General features: G+C 43.7%; 1 protein-coding gene across 46 annotated transcripts in view; it reads right to left on the minus strand.

Annotated features, from left to right (window-relative positions):
- Positions 1-24,783, minus strand: part of EIF4G3 (eukaryotic translation initiation factor 4 gamma 3) — a 457,314-nt gene that overhangs the window by 14,020 nt on the left and 418,511 nt on the right. For all 46 annotated transcript variants that reach the window (XM_048825364.2, XM_048825402.2, XM_048825383.2 and 43 more), the window contains 4 exons: positions 20,484-20,609; positions 19,283-19,364; positions 17,569-17,667; positions 11,055-11,201 (listed from right to left, as the gene is read on the minus strand). In XM_048825364.2, the coding sequence (XP_048681321.2) occupies positions 11,055-11,201; positions 17,569-17,667; positions 19,283-19,364; positions 20,484-20,609 (454 nt within the window). The remainder of the gene's footprint in view (positions 1-11,054; positions 11,202-17,568; positions 17,668-19,282; positions 19,365-20,483; positions 20,610-24,783) is intronic.

The following is a 24,783-nucleotide window of genomic DNA, read 5'->3' on the forward strand; positions in this document are numbered from 1 at the left end:
ACGAGAAGCTGGATATGAGTCAGCAGTGTGCCCTTGTTGCCAAGAAGGCCAATGGCATTTTGGGATGTATAAGTAGGGGCATAGCAAGCAGATCGAGGGACGTGATCATTCACCTCTATTCGACATTGGTGAGGCCTCATCTGGAGTACTGTGTCCAGTTTTGGGCCCCACACTACAAGAAGGATGTGGATAAATTGGAGAGGGTCCAGCGAAGGGCAACAAAAATGATTAGGGGTCTAGAACACATGACTTATGAGGAGAGGCTGAGGGAGCTGGGATTGTTTAGTCTGCAGAAGAGAAGAATGAGGGGGGATTTGATAGCTGCTTTCAACTACCTGAAAAGGGGGTTCCAAAGAGGATGGCTGTAGACTGTTCTCAATGGTAGCAGATGACAGAACGAGGAGTAATGGTCTCAAGTTGCAGTGGGGGAGGTTTAGATTGGATATTAGGAAAAACTTTTTCACTAAGAGGGTGGTGAAACACTGGAATGCGTTACCTAGGGAGGTGGTAGAATCTCCTTCCTTAGAGGTTTTTAAGGTCAGGCTTGACAAAGCCCTGGCTGGGATGATTTAACTGGGAATTGGTACTGCTTCGAGCGGGGGGTTGGACTAGATGACCTTCAGGGGTCCCTTCCAACCCTGATATTCTATGATTCTATGACTTAGAACAACGCTTCCTCAGCTCTCGTCCCCTAACGCCCCTACTCTACTTGCGCTATATTGATGACATCTTCATCATCTGGACCCATGGAAAAGAAGCCCCTGAGGAATTCCACCATGATTTCAACAATTTCCATCCCACCATCAACCTCAGCCTGGACCAGTCCACACAAGAGATCCACTTCCTGGACACTATGGTGCTAATAAGGGATGGTCACATAAACACCACCCTATACAGGAAACCTACTGACTGCTATTCCTACCTACATGCCTCCAGCTTTCACCCAGACCACACCACACGATCCATCGTCTACAGCCAAGCTCTACGATACAACCGCATTTGCTCCAACCCCTCAGACAGAGACAAACACCTACAAGATCTCTATCAAGTATTCTTACAAGTACAATACCCACCTGCTGAAGTGAAGAAACAAACTGACAGAGCCAGAAGAGTACCCAGAAGTCACCTACTACAGGACAGACCCAACAAAGATAATAACAGAACGCCACTAGCCATCACCTTCAGCCCCCAACTAAAACCTCTCCAACGCATCATCAAGGATCTACAACCTATCCTGAAGGATGACCTATCACTCTCACAAATCTTGGGAGACAGGCCAGTCGTTGCCTACAGACAGCCCCCCAACCTGAAGCAAATACTCACCAGCAACCACACACCACACAACAGAACCACTAACGCAGAAACCTATCCTTGCAACAAAGCCCGTTGCCAATTGTGTCCACATATCTATTCAGGGGACACCATCATAGGGCCTAATCACATCTGCCACACTATCAGAGGCTTGTTCACCTGCACATCTACGAATGTGATATATGCCATCATGTGCCAGCAATGCCCCTCTGCCATGTACACTGGTCAAACTGGACAGTCTCTACGTAAAAGAATAAATGGACACAAATCAGATGTCAAGAATTATAACATTCATAAAGCAGTTGGAGAACACTTCAATCTCTCTGGTCACTCGATTACAGACCTAAAGGTCGCAATATTACAACAAAAAGACTTCAAAAACAGACTCCAACGAGAGACTGCTGAATTGGAATTAATTGCAAACTGGATACAATTAACTTAGGCTTGAATGGAGACTGGGAGTAGATGGGTCATTACGCAAAGTAAAACTATTTCCCCATGTTTATTCCCCTCCTTCCCCTCACCCCAGACATTCCTGTTCACTGCTGGCAATGGCCCACCTTGATTATCACTACAAAAGGTTTTCTCCCCCCCCGCCCCGCTCTCCTGCTGGTAATAGCTCATCCTAAGTGATCACTCTCCTTACAATGTGTATGATAACACCCATTTTTTCATGTTCTGTGTGTATATAGGTTTCAGAGTAGCAGCCCTGTTAGTCTGTATTCGCAAAAAGAAAAGGAGTACTAGTGGCACCTTAGAGACTGAGCTGTAGCTCACGAAAGCTTATGCTCAAATAAATTGGTTAGTCTCTAAGGTGCCACTAGTACTCCTTTTCTTTTTGTGTGTATATAAATCTCCTCACTGTATTTTCCACTGAATACATCCGATGAAGTGAGCTGTAGCTCATGAAAGCTTATGCTCAAATAAATTGGTTAGTCTCTAAGGTGCCACTAGTATTCCTTTTCTTTTTGTGAAAATAAGTGTCCTTTAAGTTGAGGGCAGCATACCAGTCCCCTGGATCCAGAGAAGGGATAATGGGGAGGCCAAGGAGACCTTGCGGAACTTCAGCTTCTTCATAAATCTATTGATGTTTCACAGGTCTAGGATGGGTCTGAGACTACCGTTGGCCTTTGGGATTAGGAAATAGCAAGAGTAGAACCCCCTGCCCCTTAGCTCTGGAGGAAACTCCTCTACTTCTCCCACCTCCAGGAGCATCCACACTTCTTGGGCTAGAAGTTGCTTGTGAGAAAGGTCCCTGAAGAGGGACGGGGAGGGAGGGTGGGAAGGAGGGGAACAACTGAACTGAATCGTGTATTTCAGTCCTATAGTGTGTAGGACCCAGTGATCTAAGGTAATGTGGGCCCTTGGCCGATAGAAGTGGGATAACCTGTCCTCAAAAGTTGGGGAAGATGGATCCAGACAGTGTCCTGGTACACCATCCTTAAGTGTGACCTCAAAAGGCCTGCTTAGACCCTGATAATTGTTTGGTGGGGCCAGGCACATAGAATCATAGAATATCAGGGTTGGAAGGGACCTCAGGAGGCCATCTAGTCCAACACCCTGCTCGAAGCAGGACCAATCCCCAACTAAATCATCCCAGCCTGACCTTAAAAAACCCTGGGCAGATGAGGACTGGGGAGGAGGCTTCCTCTTATAGCTTCTATCCCAGTTCTTACTGTAGTGCTGCCTAGACTAAGGTGGGTAGAAACGTGGCAACGGTTGGGGCTAAAAATGCTTCCTAGATGGAACAAGTGTGTGTAGCCCTAGGGATTTTAGGATGGCCGTAGAACCTTTCAGGCTATGTAATTTAAAGTCTGTCTGCTCCGAAAAGAGTGACGAGGCCCTCAAAGGGGAGGTCCTGCACTGTTTGCTGCACCTCTCAAGGGAAAGCCTGAGGACTGCTGCCATGAGCTCTTCCTCATAATCACAGCCAAAACCATGGTTCATGCTATGGAGTCCACTGCGTCCAAAGCCACCTGAAGTGATGCTTTTGCCACCGCTCTTTCTTCTTCAACCAACACCAAGAATTCGGCTCTGGATTCCTGTGGCAACAGCTGCCTGAACTTAGACATCGAACCCCAATAATTAAAGTAATAAAGTGTAGACCCTCCTGCCAAAAAGAGCTAACTTTTTGGCATCCTTGGCCTCTGGAGTTGGTCCTTGCTACCTGTGTGCTCCTGTTCGTTCACCGCTGTAACCACTAGTGAACCTGGAGGAGGCTGGGTATATAAGAATTCGAATCCCTTGGAAGAGACAAAGTACTTCTTCTCCATCTTTTTCGCTGTAGGTTGCAGAGATGCTAGATTCTGCCAGAGGGTCCAAAATGGCATCATTAAGGGGCAAAGCCACTTGCGATGGACCAGATGGTGCCAGGATATCCACCAGGGCATGGGAGGACTCTGAAATATCCTCTGCCTGAATCACCAGGTTCTGAATTACTCTCCTGAGAAGCTTCTGGTATGCTCTGTAGTCATCCTGAGTGGGGGCGATAGATCACAGTTGCCAACTTTCATGCAGTAAATAAGCAGCCTGACTTTCAGAATAAGTCAAAAATTAAGCTAATCTATTTTCAAAATAAGGCCAAAACAAGCCAATTCCTAAGAACCCCAACATTCAGTGTGACCATGTGCATCTGAAGTAGTGGCCAAACAAGCCACTGGTGTGCAGTCTGGGACTGTGGTGGGCCTGCTGTGCACCCCTGACTCTCTCCCTCCCTTGCCGGGAGCTGATAAAAAAAATGAAGCAACAAGCTACAAAAAGCAACAAGCTTCAAGCCAAACAAGCAACAAGCTACAAGCAAAAACCTAGCCAACAAGCAACTCACAAGCCAATTAAGCCAAAAACGAGCCCAATTTCTGTGTTTTTTTCGCAAGTTTAGCATGTTTGCTATAGATGTTCCTGCCACTGCCTCATCAGGCTAGGAAGAAAAAGAAGTCTGCACAGGCATGGAGCACTGTTCTTCTCCTTCCGCACCAGAAGGATCTCACAGTGCTGTTACTGAGGGCTCAGTACTGTACTTGATACCAGTAGATGATTCCTGCACCGCAGGATGTGTTGGAGGTGCTGTACATTCCAATACAATGGAGTATGCTCTCCTGGACTGCGATCCTTGGACTAGTGGAAATGCCCTGGGAGTTCAAAAAGGCCATTGCATAGGCAATTTGCCACTGTACTGGTGGCCAGGCCATTGGCAGGATACCCTGGCTCTTGTCAGCTGCTGGGTAGAGCCGGTTGGAGAGATGTGGGACCGAATGGCTAGGCAGCAGTTCTGCGGAAAAGGACTTAGGGGTGACAGTGGACGAGAAGCTGGATATGAGTCAGCAGTGTGCCCTTGTTGCCAAGAAGGCCAATGGCATTTTGGGATGTATAAGTAGGGGCATAGCGAACAGATCGAGGGACGTGATCGTTCCCCTCTATTCGACATTGGTGAGGCCTCATCTGGAGTACTGTGTCCAGTTTTGGGCCCCACACTTCAAGAAGGATGTGGATAAATTGGAGAGAGTCCAGCGAAGGGCAACAAAAATGATTAGGGGACTGGAACACATGAGTTATGAGGAGAGGCTGAGGGAGCTGGGATTATTTAGCCTGCAGAAGAGAAGAATGAGGGGGGATTTGATAGCTGCTTTCAACTACCTGAAAGGGGGTTCCAAAGAGGATGGCTGTAGACTGTTCTCAATGGTAGCAGATGACAGAACGAGGAGCAATGGTCTCAAGTTGCAGTGGGGGAGGTTTAGATTGGATATTAGGAAAAACTTTTTCACTAAGAGGGTGGTGAAACACTGGAATGCGTTACCTAGGGAGGTGGTAGAATCTCCTTCCTTAGAGGTTTTTAAGGTCAGGCTTGACAAAGCCCTGGCTGGGATGATTTAACTGGGAATTGGTCCTGCTTTGAGCAGGGGGTTGGACTAGATGACCTTCTGGGGTCCCTTCCAACCCTGATATTCTATGATTCTATGATTCTATGTCAGCTCCTGCAGGAGGTGTAAGACTCTGCCTTCAAGTCTGACTCAGGAAGTTGCTTCTTGGTGACCAAGGCAGAACGGAACCAACCGGGGCTGGAGAGTGGTACCTGGAATGGGGAGACCAGTGCTGTGCCATCATGGCAGGCTTCCCTTTTGATGGCACTTGGGGCTTCGGTGCCATGGTTGCCCTTGCCTCTGGTGCCAGCAATGACAGTTCCCGAACAGTGGGAGATGGCGGTACTGGGAATGATAGCAACTCCCTCCCTGTCTCAAACGCCTCTGGTGTGGATGGTAGTGCCAGGGCTGTACTCTGGTGGCTCCCTCTTGGTGGAGAGTCCAACAGTGCCAGACTCAACAGATCTGGGGCCAGAGTCAACGGTGCCATGCAGGCAGCTAACTTCTGAGTGGCGTGGCATGGTGTCTCACTCTACCTGGCTCTCTGCAACTGGACCTTGGGGTTGGGGAGTGCCTCCAGTCTGTCTTCTTTTGCTTCTTTCTTGGCACCCTTGATGGAGAGCGGTGCCAAGAGTCCCATGGAGGAGCAGACTTCCTCTGCACCAGAGGTGACTGACAGTTCCGAGAGTCCCAGGACTGAAGAGGAGTCCTTTCTTGGTGCCGGAGAGGCCAAACTATGCTGCCTTTTCATCGGAGAAGCCAGAGCATTTCTCACCAAGGTAGAAGAGCTCAGAGCTGAGTCGATATAGCCGGGATCTGAGGGGGGATGGAGTGCTGCCTCCATGAGGAAGAATTTCAGTCTCTTATCCCTGTCTTTCTGGATGCGGGGTCTGAACCCTTTAAAAATTCTACAGTGCTCTTGCATGTGGGACTCCCCCAAACACTTAAGGCAGCTATAATGGGGATCACTGCAAGGCATCGGCTTGTGGCATGGCGCTTACTGCTTAAACCCCGGGGACTGAGGCATGCCCTGATGCTGGGGAGAGGTTAACCTCACTAAGCAAAGTTCTCTAACCAAAATACTAAAAATTAGAACCGAAACTTAACCACTAGTGAATAACTATATACAAGAAATCAAAAAAGTCCACTGAGAGGCGTACTTGCAAAGAACACAAGGACAAGTTGACATTTCAGTGACCATCACAGATGGTAAGAAGGAACTGAGGGGATGGTGGGTCAGCAGGGCCCTATATACTGGTGCCATGAAGGCGCGACGTCAGGGGGACCCAGAGCCAACCAGATAGATACCACTGAGGGGAAAGCTTTCCAGCGGCAGTGCTTGGGGCGAACACACACCTACGCTGGAATGGACATGAGCAAGCACTCAAAGAAGAACCCCTAAGTTCTTATGTTATGTGAAGGGGTAAATATCACTTCCCCATTCACTTTCTCCATGCCATTCACGATTTTATACATCTCTATCATATCCCCCTTAGCTGAATCATCCCAAACCTTTTAATTTCTCCTCATATGGAAGCTGTTTCATAGCCCTGATAATTTTCGTTGCTCTTCTCTGCACCTTTTCCAATTCTAATATATCTTTTTTGAGATGGGGTGACCAGAACTGCATCCAGTATTCAAGGTGTGGGCATACCGTGGATTTATATAATGGCATTATGATATTTTCTGCTTTATTATTTATCCCTTTCCCAATGGTTCCTAACATTCTATTAGTTTTTTTAACTGTCTCTATACAATGAGCAGGTGTTTTCAGAAAACTACCTATGACGACTCCAAGATCTCTTTCTTGAGTGGTAAAAGCTGATTTAGACCCCATCACTTTGTATATGTAATTGGGATTATATTTTCCAGCGTGCATTATTTTGAATTTCATTTGTCACCCAGTTTGGTGAGATCCCTTTGCAACTCTTCGCAGTCAGCCTTAGGCATAACTATCTTGAGTAATTTTATGTCATCTAAATATTTTTCCACCTCACTGTTTACTCCTTTTTCCAGATCATTTATGAATATGTTGAAAAGCACAGGTTCAAGTACAGATCTTTGGGGAATCCCGCTATTTACCTCTTTCCATTGTGAAAACTGACCATTTATTCCTATTCTTTGTTTTCTTTCTTTTAACCAGTTACTGATCTATGAGTAGACCTTCCCTTTTATCCCAAGGCTGCTCACTTTGTCAAAGGCTTTCTGAAAGTCTAATTATACCTTATTAACTGGATCATCCTTGCCTACATGCTCAAAGAATTCTAGCAGATTGGTGAGACATGATTTCCCTTTACAAAAGCTCTGTTGACTCTTCCCCAACATATTATGTTCATCTCTGTGTCTTATAATTTTGTTTTTAGTTTCAACCTATTTGCCTGGTACTGAAGTGAACTTACTGGCCTGTAATTGCCAGCATTGGCTCTGGAACCTTTTTAAAGAACACGTGTTACGTTAGCTACCCTCTAATCATCTGGTACAGAGGCTGATTTAAGCAATAGGTTACATACCATAATTCGTAGTTCTGCAATTTCACATTTGAATTCCTTCAGAATTCTTAGGTCAATACTATCTGGTCCTGGTGACTTATATCAATAATGTATCAATTTTAATTTTAATGCATCATTTTGTTTCAAAACCTCCTCTACTGACACCTCAAATCAGGGACAGCTCCTCAGATCTGTCACCTAAAAAGAATGGCTCACCTGTAGAGATCTCCCTCACAACCTCTGCAGTGAAGACCAATGCTAAGAATTCATTTAGCTTCTCTGCAATGGCTTTGTCTTGAGTGCTCCTTTAGCACCTTGATCATCCAGTGACCCCCCACTGACTGTTTGGCAGGTTTCCTGCTTCTGATTTACTAATTTTTTTGCTGTTCATTTATGTATCCTAAGTTAGTTGATCTTCAAGTTCTTTCTCCACCTGTCTTATCATACTTTTTACACTTGACTGCCAGAGTTCATGCTCCTTTCTATTTTCCTCACTAGGATTTGACTTCCAGTTTTTAAAGAATGCCTTTTTGCCTCTAGCCACCTCTTTCACTTGGCTGTTTAGCCATGGTAGAATTCAGGGGAGTATACCTTTAGTTTGAGCCTCTGTGATGATGTTTTTTCAATAGTCTCTCCTTGCAATTTGCAGGCTTTACACTCTTCTGACTGTTCCTTTTAATTTCCATTTAACTAGTTTCATTTTTGTGTAGTTCCCCTATTTGAAATTAAACACTACTGTTGTGGTTTTCTTTGGCATATTTCCCCCTACAAGGATGTTAAATCTATATTGTGATTGCTTTTACTGAGCGATTCAGCTATCTTTACCTCTTGGACCAGATCTTGTGCTTCATTTTGGACCAAATCAAGAATTACCTCTCCCCTTCTGGGTTCCAGGGCAAGCTGCTGCAAGAGGCAGTCATTTATGGTGTCTAGAAATTTTATTTCTGCATTCCGTCCTGAGGTGACATATATCCAGTCAATATGAGGATAGCTGAAATCCCCCATTATTATTGCATTTTCTGCCTTTGCAGCATCTCTAATCTCCTTGAGCAGTTCACCATCACCATCCTGGTCAGGTGGTCGGTAGTATATTCCTACTGGTATACTCTTATTATACAAACATGGTATTTCTAGCCATAAAGATTCTATGGGACAGTTTGATTCATTTTTTTACTATATTTGACTCTTGCTTTCTTTCACATATAGTGCCACTCCCGCACCAGCATGACCTACTCTGTCATTTCTCTATATTTTGTTCCCTGCTATCACTGTGTCTCACTGATTATCGTCATTCCACCAAGTTTCCATGATGCCTATTATACCAATAGGACAAATCTGGTTTAGCATCATTTCAGACATAGAGGTTAAAATCTGGTTTAAAGGATGTGCCCAGAGTTAGAGAAGAGACAGTGGGTGGGTGCAGGCTTTTATACTCTTGGTTCTAAAATACTGGAACAGAGCGGAGCACATGCATCGCCAGTGGGTAACTGTTTGCAAAGAATTCCACTGTTGCATGGGAAGCCAAATAATCTCATAATGGGGCACAGATAATGTCAGGAAGAAAACCAACCAATTTCACCCCATACTTGGAAAATAAACTGTTATAGCATACCAGGTTTAAAATGTCATTGATAATTGAAAACATGTTTTCACAAAATTATACATTTGAACAGGCCATTATCAGATAATGGGTTAGCCTTCAAAATAAGGATCCAGACAAAAAAATAAGAGAACTTTAAAGAAGTTAACCTTTTCTTCCTGCAAATTATATTCTTTATCTCTAGGCAAATGCTGATTTTACAACAATATCTATATCTTGCTCTCCTGTGCTTAGGATGGAGATAAAATTGAAATGGCCATTTTCTGCTGTAACTGTACTGAATCTTACTGTTCCAAAGCGTATATTGGGAAAGTCCTTAAGATGTCAGGCCATAGGGCGGATGCTTTATGGAAATTTAATAATCTTTGTGAACTGAAGAATGCAGAGTGGTCAACTGTACAAATACTATATGCCTTATCCAGAGATGAATTGGTGGTGGTTATGAACATTTCTGCTTGGTTCCCTGGAGACTGGTGTAGTAGGAAGAGAGCCTGAGACATAAGCCCTTGAAACAGAGGCCTGGTATGAGGCAGGACCCGCTGACAAAATCTGGCAAGAACAGGACTGATATTGCAAAAATACACATTCCGAAGAATTGCTAGTCACAGAGTACTCACACAAACACATCTCGATATCAAGTAGTACTAGAACATTCCGATATCGAGGATGGAACAAAAACATTCCCCAAGGATAACAGGAACACACTGACCCCTCCTAAAAGATAAGGTCAGGATGACAGTACGTAACAGAAATGTTTTGATCAAACCAACATATACAAGGTGATGGATGATAACTAGCCAAGTTAGGGGGCAGTAACTATGTCAGAGGGACAGTACTAACTTGTTTGTATCAGGGTATAAAGATGTATCTCTGAGGGAGTATTTTTGTTTGGCCTAGGGAGGAACAGAAAGTCCCACCATTTACTGAGCTGGTGCACTGTTACGGACATACATGTATTAGTGGTCCAGTAGTGTCTGCAGGATACTAGTACTGTGCTTTGTCGACAATAAACCTGGCTGGATGCCTTTGTTCCTTAATGGATTTTGTGGTCATTGGCCAGTTTGCTTGAGGTCTGCAGAGTCAGCTGTTTGCACAGGGCTGGGGCGTCACACAGAGGGAACACACACACACAGCCAAACATCTATTACCACCTGACTACACTGATGACCCCGACCATTAATCTGGTAGGTAAGCAAGGTGTCCTTTGTATAAATCACAACCTAACATGACAGATAGCCACAAGCTAGGAAACTCCCTTAACCCCTCACTGTTAAGCCCCAGAGAGTTTAATAAGGTATGCACATGCCGGGTTGCTAGCAAATCTCTCTTGGCTCAGGTCTCCCTACCTTCCCAGGTTGCTCTTCACCTTCCTTCCCCTGCCTCTCCTCACTTCTGCTTTCTCTCTCTTTGTTTTAAAAGTTATAGTTTTTACAAAAACCTCCAAAAAATAAAGCAATTAAAATCCGAACAAAACAACAAACAGGAAACAAGGTAAAAACTTTAAATAAATACAGTAAATTAATTATTTTACCCCTTCATTATATTAACCCTTAACATCTATCAACAACTAACCACAACTGGAAGCCATGAAGCAACAGAGAAGTTATTCTGTGACAGTGACTAGATCTAGTGGCTAGCACTTGGCTATATTATTCCTGGAGAACCAATATCAGACTGGGGTGAGCAGTGCAGGGGGGCAAAACAAAGAGGTGGCAAAAGATAGAGTTGATCCTGTTGGCTGGGAAAATGTTTATAAAGATGGTTAATGCACAGGTACAGTGAAAACAGTCTTTATACCTCTACCCAATCAAAGATTTGTTCATCGTTCGCCTTGTCCTCAATAATGAGTTTTTCTAGCTGTTTGTTCAGTTCGTCAGCAGAGAGTTCTTCCTCTGAAAGTGCTTCTGAGGAACTGGAACAGTCAGACACTGTGAAGTCCAACTTCTGCAACATTAGAAGTTATGAGAAACGATTAAATATGCTTTTCTACACTGAATCATACTAAGGAAAAAGAACAAACAACACTTTATTCTGTTTTATCATTGTAATGACGTATGTCCTACCTTTCATTTCAAAGAATCAGAGCAATTTACAAACAACACACTTACGTACAATCTATACTGAGGGATCACTTCATCCAGCAAGGAAATGCAGCCACCTTTGAGGAAAAATGTGGCACAGAGCAACGCTCCACTACACTTTAACCCATGAAATGAAAACATATACCTTGTCTAATTGAAACTACAGGGAGCCAGAATGCAAATACCAGATCTGGAATTTGGTCATGAAGTAGGGCTGTCAAGTGATTAAAAAAATTAACAGCGATTAATCGCACTGTTAAACAATAATAGAATACCATTTATTTAAATATTTTGGATGTTTTCTACATTTTCAAATATATTGATTTCAATTACAACACAGAACACAAAGTGTAAGTGCTCACTTTGTATTTATTTTTGATTACAAATATTTGCACTGTAAAAACCAAAAGAAATAGTATTTTTCAATTCATTTGATACACGTACTGTAGTGCAATCCCTTTATCATGAAAGTTGAACTTACAAATGTAGAATTATGTACAAAAAATAACTGCTTTCAAAAATAAAACAATGCAAAACTTCAGAGCCTACAAGTCCACTCAATCCTACTTCTTGTTCAGCCAACTGCTCAGACAAACAAGTTCGTTTACATTTGCAGGAGATAATGTTGCCCACTTCTTGTTTATGTCACCTGAAAGTGAGAACAGGCATTTGCACGGCACTGTTGTAGCCGGTGTTGCAAGATATTTACGTGCCAGATGCGGTAAAGATTCATATGTCCCTTCATACTTCGACCACCATTCCATGTGATGGGTTCTGCTCGATAATGATCCAAAGCAGTGCGGACTGATGCATGTTCATTTTCATTATCTGAGGCAGGTGCCACCAGCAGAAGGTTGATTTTATTTTTTGGTGGTTCGGGTTCTGTAGTTTCTCTGTCGGAGTATTGCTCTTTTAAGACTTCTGAAAGCATGCATCACACCTTGTCCCTCTCAGATTTTGGAAGGCACTTCAGGTTTTTAAACCTTGGGTCAAGTGCTGTAGCTATCTTTAGAAATCTCACATTGGTACCTTCTTTGCGTTTTGTCAGATCTTAAAACGATCATCATCCGAGACTGAAGTATATGGCAGAATGCGGGTAAAACAGAACAGGAGACATACAATTCTCCCCTCAATGAGTTAGGTCACAAATTTAATTAATGCATAATTTTTGTAACGAGCATCGTCAGCATAGAAGCATGTCCTCTGGAATGGTGTCTGAAGCATGAAGGGGCATATGAATGTTTAGCATATCTGACAGTAAATATCTTGCAATGCCGGCTACAAAAGTGCCATGTGACCCCCCTGTTCTCATTGTCAGGTGACACTGTAAATAAGAAGCAGGCAGCATTATCGCCCGTAAATGTAAACAAACTTGTTTGTCTTAGAGTACATCTACAGTACGAAATTATTTCAAAATTATTCTATTCGAATTTTCAGAAGTGATTTTATACATTCAGTCTTCTGTGTCCCCACTAAAGCGCGTGAATTCGGCGGAGAGCGTCCACAGTACTAAGGCTAGTATCGAATGTCAGAGCGGTGCACTGTGGGTAGCTATCCCACAGTTCCCGCAGTCCCCGCCGCCCATTGGAATGCTGGGTTAAGCTCCCAGAGCATGATGGGGCAAAAACATTCTTGTGGGTGTTTCTGGGTGTGTGTCGTCAGTCGCACCTCCCTTCGTGAAAGCTACGGCAAACAATCGTTTTGCGCCTTTTTGGCATGCAGACGCCATACTGCTTTCAGCAGACGGTGCACTGCTGCTCTCCTGCTACTATGAATCCACTATTCATTTCCTCTCATCTTCCTATGTAATCTCTACTATCTACTCTCTCTTCCTCTGCCAACTCTGCTCAGCCATCATGAACCAAGCAGCACAGCTTCCACTGCCAACTCTGCTCTCCTGCTATTGCCGTGCTTCCGAGCTTCTCCATGTTGTCTGTCCTGGGCTCCGGCCTTCATGAAAGCTACAGAAGACAACCATTTCCCGCCTTTTTTGGGCTATCGTGAACCGAACAGCACCTCTTCCGCTGCAACTCTGCTCTTCAATGTTTTGCGCCCTTTTTCCAGGATTACCTGTGCAGGTGCCATAGCCATGGAGCCCGCTCAGATCTCTGCTGCAGTTCTGACCATTGTAAATACCTTGCGCATTATCCAGCAGTATGTGCAGTACCTGCAAAACCAGGTGAGGAAGCGATGACAGTGCGATTACGATAGTGATGAGGACATGGACACAGACGTTCCTAGAAGCATGGCATGTGGCGATTGGGAGATCATGGTGGTGTTGGGCCAGGTTCATGCCATGGAACGCCGATTCTGGGCCTGGGAAACAAGTACAGACTGGTGGGACCGCACAGTGTTGCAGGTATGCGATGATTCCCAGTGGCTGAGAAACTTTCATATGGGTAGGGCCACTTTCATAGAACTTAGTGACTTGCTTTCCCCTGCCCTGAAGCACAAAGACACCAAAATGAAAGTAGCCCTCACAGTTGAGAAGTGAGTGGCCATAGCCCTGTGGAAGCTTGCAAAGCCCGAGTCAGTCGGGAATCAGTTTGGAGTGGGGGCTGATGTGCTGCAAGTAGCCAACGCAATCATTGACCAGCTGCTATCAAGGGTAGTGACTCTGGGAAATGTGTAGACTATTGTGGATGGCTTTAATGCGCTGGGGTTCCCTAACTGCAGCGGGGCCATAGACGGAACGCATATCCCTATCTTGGCCCCGGAACACCAGGGCATCCAGTACATAAACCACAAGGGGTACTTTTCCATGGTTCTGCAAGTACTGGTGGATCACAAGGGACATTTCACTGACATCAACGTGGGATGGCCAGGAAAGGTGCATGACGCTTGCATCTTCAGGAACTCTGGTCTGTTTGAACAGCTGCAGGAAGGAACTTACTTCCCAGACCAGAAAATGACTGTTGGGGATGTTGAAATCCCTATAGTTATCCTCAGGGACCCAGCCTACCTCTTAATGCCATGGCTTATGAAGCGGTACACAGGCACCCTGGACAGTAGTAAGGAGCAGTTCAACTATAGGCTGAGCAAGTGCAGAGTGGTGGTAGAATGTGCTTTTGGACGTTTGAAAGTGCACTGGCGCAGTTTACTGACTTGGTTAGATCTCAGCACAACCAATATTCCAATTGTAATTGCTGCTTGTTGTGTGCTCCACAATATATGTGAGAGTAAGGGGGAGACATTTTTGGCAGGGTGGGAGGTTGAGGTAACTCGCCTGGCGGCCAGTTTTGCACAGCCGGACAACAGGGCGATTAGAAGAGAGCAGCAGGGTGTGCTGCACATCAGAGAAGCTTTGAAAGCCAGTTTCATGACTGGCCAGGGTACGGCGTGACAGTAGTGTTTGCTTCTCTTAAAGTTACCTGCCCCCTATATATATGAAAGGAAATAAAGTCACAATTGTTTAAAAACCGTTCTTTATTATTTGTTGCAAAAAACACTGAGAGAAATCAGAAGCTAGACGGGGAAGGGGGGTATTGGGTTAGGGGTGTGGAGGAGGAGGGAAGGACAAGTTCAGAAACCAAATCAAAATTTAGGATATGCCAGCTTTCTGCTGCTTGTGCAATCCTCTGGGGTTGACTGTGTGGGTCCCCGTAGCCTCCTCCCTCTCCCCGCCACGTTCTTGGGCGTCTGGGTGAGGAGGCTATGGAACCTGGGGAGGGTGGTTATACAGGGGCTGCAGCGGCAGACTGTGGTCTTGCTGCCTTTCCTGCATAGATCCACCATACAGAGGAGCATGTCAGTTTGCTCCCCCATGAGCTTGACTATTGCATCCTGCCTGCTCTCATTGCACATGTCCCTCCTCTCTTCATATTCATGTAACGCTTTACGCATCTCCGCAATTGTTTGCCTCCACGCATTGAGCTGGGCCCTATCAGTGAGAGACGACTGCATGAGCTCGGCAAACATATCGTTCCGAGTTTGTTTTTTCTGCCTTCTAATCTGGACCAGCCTCTGGGATGGAGTAGATAGAGGCCGCATTGAAACATTTGCACCTGCTGTGGAAGGAGAAAAAGGGAGGGTAGTATTTTAAAAGATACATTTTAGACAACAAAGGGGACACGCTTTCTCAGTGAAACAGGCAATTCATAGTACACAGCACATGTTCTTTTTGTACAAGGTCACATTTTGCCTCTTATACTGAAGTGCCTGCCACTTTGGTGTGAGTAAGCCATCACATGCGGCCAGGCAACAGAATTCAGCTTGCAGGCAGCCATGGTACACCCTAGGGGCACGCGGGGTTCTGCTTCTTCCATATTCATTTCAATGCTTTCAAACTGCCGGGACCCCTTTCCCATAGCAAGCTATGCCTTGTGGGTTTGCCATATAAAAGGAGGCTCTCTGGGATGATCGCTTCACACAACATCCTCCCCACCCCCCACTGCGTGACTCCGATGATGCTATAAGCCTTTTAAACTAAACACGAACAGCCCAGTGCGGCTGGGTTTCCCCCCACCCTCCACAGTGTGGCTCTGATCAAGCTCTGACTCACCAGAGGTGCCTTCTCCAGGGTCATGGTCCGGGAGCATGCCTTGGGAGTGGGGGGAGACTATTGGCTCCAGTGTTAAGAACAGTTCTTGGCTAGGGGGGAAAACGGATTCCATACTTGCCGCCTGTGCACTGTCCTCCTCGTCCTCCGAACACTCATCCTCCTCGCTCTGTGCTACTCCCCCCTTGCAGCTGTCCATGGACAGTGGCGGGGTAGTGGTGACATCACCCCACATAATTGCATGCAGCTCATGGTAGAAGCAGCATGTATGGGGCTGTGACCCAGAGCGCTGTTCGCCTCCCTGGCTTTTTGGTACGCTTGCTTGAGCTCCTTGATTTTTGTACGACACTGCTCTGTGTCCCTGGAGTAGCCTCTTTCCGTCATGGCCCTGGAGACTTCAGTGTACGTATTTGCGTTTCTTTTTTTGGAACGTAGTTCTGCCATACCAGATGTGTCTCCCCAACATGCAATGAGATCCAGTACCTCCCATTCGGACCATGCTGGAGCTTGTCTGCGAATCCGGGACTGCATGGTCTCTTGTGATGCTCACCTGAGCTGATGGTGACCAAACAGGAAATTCAAAAGTTCCTGGGGCTTTTACTGCCTACCTGGCTAGTGCATCGGAGTTGAAAGTGTTGTCCAGAGCGGTCACAAGGGAGCATTCTGGGATAGCTCCCTGAGGCCAATAACGTCGAATTGCATCCACAGTACCTGTAACTCAGAACTGCGATCTCTATTTTAGTGCTACTCCACTTGCCGAGGTGGAGTACAGAAATCGGATTAAAGAGCCCTTTAAAACGAAAAAACTGGTTTGGTCATGTGGAAGGAATCAGTTTTATTTCGAAGTAACTCGGCTAATTCCGAAATAACTGCGTACTGTAGACCGTGCCTTAGCAATTGGCTGAACAAGAAGTAGGACTGAGTGGACTTGCAGGCTCTAAAGTTTTACATTGTTTTTGAATGCAGTTATGTAACAACAATAAAAATCTACATTTGTAAGTTGAACTTTCATGATAGAGATTGCACTACAGTATTTGTATGAGCTGATTTGAAAAATACTATTTTTTATTTATCATTTTTATAGTGCCAATATTTGTAATAAAAATGATAATATAAAGTGATCACTGTATACTTCATATTCTGTGTTGTAATTAAAATCAATATATTTCAAAATGTAGAAAAACATCCACAAATATGTAATAAATTTCAATTGGTATTCTATTGTTTAACAGTGTGATTAAAACTGTGATTAATTTTTTAAATCATGATTAATTTTTTTGAGTTAATTGTATGAGTTAACTGTGATTAATTGACAGCCCTATCCGGAAGCTAAGGCTAATACACTATTTTTGCAAAATGTGACATAGAATCTATAATGATCATTAGTTCTCAGATCTTGGTTTTACGTTGCATTTCCAGTAGCACAGTGCTCCCTAAAATCATGCTGGGCCTCTGGTTCAGTACTGACTCAAGGGAAGAGTGCCATTATTTTAATCACCCACATCACTTTCAAGTGTTCCTTTGGTGTCTTCCACCAAATGTACTGCCTAAACCTAATCTGAATGACTGGAGTAGTTCATCTTCATGTTCCATTTTGACAATATTTAGGGATGGAATTGAAATGAACAACTAGGACTCAAAGTAAAAATAAAATACAAACCAATGGGCCAAATGTATCCTACAAATATATCTCACAGCGCTCTTCTCTAGAAGAAACTTGCTTTCAACTCACATGCTCCGTGAGAAAGGTATGTATATCCTCCCCTTCAGGTAAGTAGTCCTTCCAACTGAGGCCAGCCTCCCTCCATAAGGCTCCTACTTTCTTATGGCTCTAAAACACAAAGCAATTTGTTCATTTTTAAATCTGAAAAGTACAGGAGCTTAAACAGGCTGGAATGGTGCTGCATAAAGAGAAATAAATAATCATTTAGCCATCCAAAAATATGCCTAGCCAAGATGTGAAAACTTCCAGAAAGCCTGTGCTGGAGAAGTTATATATAATATCCTACCTTTTACAGGTAAACGTTGTACCTTGTAAGTTGCACAGATGCCACAATGATGTGTAATAAATATGGCTGGCTTGATGTGATATATGGAGTTTGCAACAACATGACCAAAGATCATCTACAATAAAGTGACCATATTAAAAGTGTGGTCCAGTGGACATGATACAGAACGGGGACTCAAATGCATCGGGTTCTACTCCTAGCTCTGCCACTGACTTGCTGTGCCCTAGTAAGAAATTACTTATCTTTCCATCCCTCTACATGAATAAAGTTAGAGCATGTCTACTTCAGAAAAATCATGATTACATGGATATCTTTTGTATGGAGATCAATCCTCAACGTCATGTGTGTGACAACAAGGTCACAGTTTAAATCCTACAATTCATTGTAAATCTACGGAAAATTACCTTTACAACAGTATGTGTACAACCTTCTGCATCTGACAGTCCAGTAGACTTCATGCCTGACTTTTTAGAAATCCCCAAAATGTTTATATATATAATAAACAATATTGCCTGACTTTAGGCACCCAACACTGAAAATTTTGGCTTACATGATTTACCTAAGGTTATGCCAGAAGTCTGACAGAGCTAGAAATAAAACCCAGATCTTCTGACTTTAGGCTGTGCTTTAACCACAAGATCATGGCTCCTTTCCCTGTTCTTCTCCCACATGATATAGAGAAAATGGCAATACACAATCCAAACAAGCAGCATATTACTTATTTTAAAAAATAAAATATAAGCTTCTAGCTACATTAAGGAGCTGTTGCATGGAAAACTGACCTAATTTGAATCCATGCTTTAAAAAGGAGGTGATGAATGTTTAACGTACAAGACTACACAAAGTGAATTATTTATCCTGACCTTAGAAATAAAAATTTAAATATATGATACACTTATACGGAAACTACCAAGGTGTCTGCACAGACAACTGTGAAAATGTGTAAGACAGCTTTAGAAGTTACATGGTGAATAGGTATCTCTATCCCTAGAGACAGGTGAATCTCAAGAGTTTGCAGGTTTAGTTTGGATAAACACCCAGAAGTCTGAATGGCCATCTGAAGCTTATCCGAACTCCCAGAACCTCTCAGGTCTGCAAAAACAGGCCCTTATGTGAGATTGCCAGTACTTGTTTCTGATCAGCCCAGAAATACTTTGAGAATGGTTCTCTTGCAATACTTCAGCACTCCAGCTTCTCGAAGAAGCCAGGTGCAGAGGTACCTACAAAGGGGAAACTTGATAAGAAAATAGTAGCCCAACTTTTTGGAATCTTATGAGGCTTGGTTTGAAATTTGGGGAAGGAAAGGCAGGTTTTTAATGTTATTTGCACAGGTTCACCTATACCTAAATGTTGGGAATACGAGCACATTGTCTTTATGCATGATCATTTACTTTCTGCACCCAACAAAATTTATAAGTTGTATCCCTGCATACTTACCATTTGTTTGCATAGAAGGTGCAATATTTCAGAAAGCAAGACCCCAGCTCTTCCCACAGGAAGTAACAGTTTGCTAAATTCTCTGGAATGGAACAGAAATAAATACTTTTATTATAATATTTTATTGTCTCAGACAAGTTACACTGCTGTGAAAAGCAGCTCTTGATTCGGGGCAGGAGAGAGGTGGGGATCAAGCTGATGCAGAAAACTGCACAGCTTTAACTTCTGCTCTGTATATGGGATCTCATCTTGCTCCCATTGAAGTTAATGTTAAAGCTCCGACCAACGTCACTGATGCAGAATTGGGCCCATATTAGACTAAAACTTAGAAAAACTGCACAACAGGAACAAATAAAACACCCCTATACTTTAGTTTTACATAGGGCCAAATCTACTTATTTTGATGGGATGAGGATTTGGTCTGTAGAATCTTGTAGACTGTAAGGCCTAGATTTTAAACATATGCAGGTCCTTGATTTCAATGGGATTTAGGTGCCCAAGTACCTTTAAAAACCTGTCCTTAAGCTCTTCGGAGCAGGGAACTGTTGCTTTCTAGATATTAGTATAGTGCTACAATAACAGGGCCCAAGGCTGGTTGGCCTATCTGTGCTGCTGCAATATAAATGTGATTGAAACCTGCAATATAAATGTGATTGAAGGTGATAATGATAAAAATACAGTAATGCTCTGATTTTTGAAAATGGTTTTCCATTTTTACAGGTGTAGCTTTGTGCTGCTGGTTAATAGTAATCAGACAGATGTCTAAGTGGTAATTAATTCTAGGCACAATTATCATACGTGAAAAACTTTATCTTCAGAAAATGAAGGGAGAATTCACATCCCTTTAAAAGATCAGGACCTTAATATTTCTGAGAGTCAATCTGGTCCTACAACTTTAGGTGGTTTTTAATTCAGCTAGAAAAAAACTGGGACTGAAGAGGATTGGTAGATAACGTTTAAAAAAAAAAAGAAAAAGAAAGAAAGACTGCACAACAGCAAGCTCTTGCACCATCAGAGCTTCCACATTAATGCAAATCTGATTTCTGAAACACTTCTCACAAGGTCTCACATTGACTCTCACACGCTGAGTCTCTTATTATTCCTGTCTAGTCAACTGACAGAAGTCATGCTGCTTAGATGTTATAGCATAATCAGGCTAGTTTAGGCATGACGGTCACTAAACAAAAATAGCATAGCTTACGTTATAAGTTCTCTCATAGAGATTCCTCCTTCTTTTAACATGGGGGTCACCAATTCAGCTAGATACAACCAAATATGTGGTATATCAATGGCCATATCATCTGCCAGCTCCAAGGTGTCTGAAAACCTTTGGAAGAAAAGAGAAACTCCAAATATTAAATCCAATTCCCACCTCACTGAATTTTTTTCTGCCAAGTAAATCCACCCTGCATTATATACTTTTGATTTATATTAAAAAAGCCCAATGGTATGCCATCCAATCCTCTCCAGGTATTTGTGTAGCATAATTACTTCTTGGAAATGCTGAAGCACTGGAAGAATGTGCAAGAGGAAATTCCCTCCATGGAGGGTGGTAGTCAAAACATACAGGAAAACAATTTTTAAAACTCCCATTACCCAATAATGAGCTCATTAACAGTCCTGACATCTGTAAGGGTAAAAAGCATTTTCTTTTTTAAATACAAAATCTCTAACAAACAGAATTTTACATGTGGGAGGACATAGAAAATATAGTATAAGATTTTCAACTGAACAATGTTTGATTAAGTCTGGTGTGATCCATCAAGTGCCTAAAACATAACACAAGAAAATAGTCAATAAACCGGAATGTGGCCTGAGAAGTTCAATTTTTCTCTTTTAGGAAAATCACCTGTATACTTGGCTGGGTTAGCAGGAGGACCTGGCATTCCAAAACACTAGGCTCTATGGCTGATTTATGAGGTCTTTTCTCAAACTGCAAATCCAGATTTCAGAATTTTCAACACCTCTTCCAAAAGCACAATGACAAATTATCAATGAACCGGCTTCATGTTTCATCAGTGGTACCAGGCACTCACTTTTTACCTGGTGGATTATAAATGTGCCTCTATCAGAAAATTCACACTGATTCATTGGTTCCCAGGAACATTCAACAGTCTTCTGGTATCCATTTTAAATGGATTCTGGTAAATTCTTTTTCTTGTTCACTGGTTTCAGGGATGGTTTTTGAGGAGTGGCTGTCTCATATGCCTGTTTCTTTATTAAGGCTTCTGGTACTGGCTCATCCTGGGTTTGACTGAGCTCTTCTGCCAGTAATTTTGCTGTTTATTTACTGTCATGCAGAGAGTTTCTCGCTAGAGTTGAGCTTAGTTTAGATTTTGTGCTATGATCTTTTCTCACACCATGGCCCTGAATCTCAGGGTAACATGTCTTGGTGAACAGTACAGCAAGTCTTCAGCAATTTTGCTGCATGTCCACTGAATGTCATGGCTCTCCACCCTCATTCAATTATCTCTAGTGCATTCGTTTGGTTTCTCGCCCTCCCCTCCCCCACAGGAATACACACATCCTAATACTTCACCAACAGTCCACTTCTTTGAGCACCATAACTCATAGTTATGTAATAGTAAGAATACTAAATATGGCAGGTGACTAGCTTGGCTTAACAGTGAAATCCTGGCTGATCTTAAACACAAAAAGCTTACAAGAAGTGGAAGATTGGACAAATGACCAGGGAGGAGTATAACAATACTGCTCAGGCATGCAGGAGTGAAATCAGGAAGGCCAAATCACACTTGGAGTTGCAGCTAGCAAGAGATGTTAAGAGTAACAAGAAGGGTTTCTTCAGGTATGTTAGCAACAAGAAGAAAGCCAAGGAAAGCGTGGGCCCCTTACTGAATGAGGGAGGCAACCTAGTGACAGAGGATTGGAAAAAGCTAATGTACTCAATGCTTTTTTTGCCTCTGCCTTCACGAACAAGGTCAGCTCCCAGACTGCTGCACTGGGCAGCACAGCATGGGGAGGAGGTGACCAGTTCTCTGTGGAGAAAGAAGTGGTTCGGGACTATTTAGAAAAGCTGGACGAGCACAAGTCCATGGGACTGGATGCGTTGCATCCGAGAGTGCTAAAGGAGTTGGCGGATGTGATTGCAGAGCCATTGGCCATTATCTTTGAAAACTCATGGCCATCGGGAGAGGTCCTGGACGACTGGAAAAAGGCTAATGTAGCGCCCATCTTTAAAAAAGGGAAGGAGGAGGATCCGGGGAACTACAGGCCAGTCAGTCACCTCAGTCCCTGGAAAAATCATGGAGCAGGTCCTCAAGGAATCAATTCTGAAGCACTTAGAGGAGAGGACAGTAATCAGGAACAGCGAGCATGGTTTCACTAAGGGCAAGTCATGCCTGACTAACCTAATTGCCTTCTATGACGAGATAACTGACTCTGTGGATGAGGGGAAAGCAATGGATGTGTTATTCCTTGACTTTAGCAAAGCTTTTGATACGGTCTCCCATAGTATTCTTGCCAGCAAGTTAAAGAAGTATGGGCTGGATGAATGGACTATAAGGTGGATAGAAAGCTGGCTAGATCGTCGGGCTCAATGGGTAGTGATCAACGGCTCTATGTTTAGTTGGCAGCCGGTGTCAAGTGGAGTGCCCCAGGGGTCGGTCCTGGGGCCGGTTTTGTTCAATATCTTCATTAATGGTCTGGAGGATGGCGTGGACTGCACCCTCAGCAAGTTTGCAGATGACACTAAACTGGGAGGAGTGGTAGATACGCTGGAGGGGAGGGATAGGATACAGAAGGACCTAGACAAATTGGAGGATTGGGCCAAAAGAAATCTGATGAGGTTCAATAAGGATAAGTGCAGGGTCCTGCACTTAGGATGGAAGAACCCAATGCACAGCTACAGACTAGGGACCGAATGGCTAGGCAGCAGTGCTGCGGAAAAGGACCTAGGGGTGACAGTGGACGAGAAGCTGGATATGAGTCAGCAGTGTGCCCTTGTTGCCAAGAAGGCCAATGGCATTTTGGGATGTATAAGTAGGGGCATAGCGAGCAGATCGAGGGACGTGATCGTTCCCCTCTATTCGACATTGGTGAGGCCTCATCTGGAGTACTGTGTCCAGTTTTGGGCCCCACACTTCAAGAAGGATGTGGATAAATTGGAGAGAGTCCAGCGAAGGGCAACAAAAATGATTAGGGGTCTGGAACACATGACTTATGAGGAGAGGCTGAGGGAGCTGGGATTGTTTAGCCTGCAGAAGAGAAGAATGAGGGGGGATTTGATAGCTGTTTTCAACTACCTGAAAGGGGGTTCCAAAGAGGATGGCTCTAGACTGTTCTCAATGGTAGCAGATGACAGAACGAGGAGTAATGGTCTCAAGCTGCAGTGGGGGAGGTTTAGATTGGATATTAGGAAAAACTTTTTCACTATGAGGGTGGTGAAACACTGGAATGCATTACCTAGGGAGGTGGTAGAATCTCCTTCCTTAGAGGTTTTTAAGGTCAGGCTTGACAAAGCCCTGGCTGGGATGATTTAACTGGGAATTGGTCCTGCTTTGAGCAGGGGGTTGGACTAGATGACCTTCTGGGGTCCCTTCCAACCCTTATATTCTATGATTCTATGATTCTATGATTCCTTCCTTAGAGGTTTTCAAGGTCAGGCTTGACAAAGCCCTGGCTGGGATGATTTAGTTGGGGACTGGTCCTGCTTTGAGCAGAGGGTTGGACGAGATGACCTCCTGAGGTCCCTTCCAACCCTGATATTCTATGATTCGTTATCAATATCAAATGAAGTGTGATAAACTGTAGTTTACAGTGTTGTGGTAGTTGTGCTGGTCCCAGGATATTAGAGAGACATGGTGGGTGAGGTAATACCTTTTACTGAACCAACATCTGTTGGTGAAAGAGACAAGCTTTCAAGATACACAGCTCTTCTTCTGGTCTGAAGACCAGACTCAATGTGAATAATCCTGAATCTGTGAGTCACTGCATGTGCGCGCACACACACACAATTTAAACCCTTGTGTATGTATTTTTTACCCTAGCTCACATGGAACAACAGATTTTAACTAGGTATTATAAAGCCTATTATGTTAGTTTTGTGTTTTGGTGACAGTATGTGTTTCCAAAGTGAATGTTCATCTTGTCCAGCAGCAAGCCTTTTACTGGGAAGGTGTACTTACCACACATTATACTTGGAGACCGAATGTTTCTACTCTATGAGCTATCAGGCCTCCACTAGTCATAGAAGCAAAAGGGCCTTCCAAGTCTATTGATAAATCAAGGTTATGTAATCCAGCCGCATCAGTTTTTAGATTTTTTTGATGTCAAAACTCACTGTTAGTGATAGACTTGCTGACACCGTCATCACTAAGCAGTCAATAGCAGTGTGATATGGCAATCTTTCAAATAAAAGCACCAGGAAGTGGCTACAGACACTAACATTTAATATGTAAAAACATTAATTTATTCTGTCATTTCTGAGCACTACTTTCTTAGTTATTCCTGGTTTTATCATTACATTATGATCCCTGGGGTGT

The sequence above is a fragment of the Caretta caretta genome, chromosome 18 (genome assembly GCF_965140235.1).
Source record: "Caretta caretta isolate rCarCar2 chromosome 18, rCarCar1.hap1, whole genome shotgun sequence".
NCBI classification, from domain to species: domain Eukaryota; kingdom Metazoa; phylum Chordata; order Testudines; family Cheloniidae; genus Caretta; species Caretta caretta.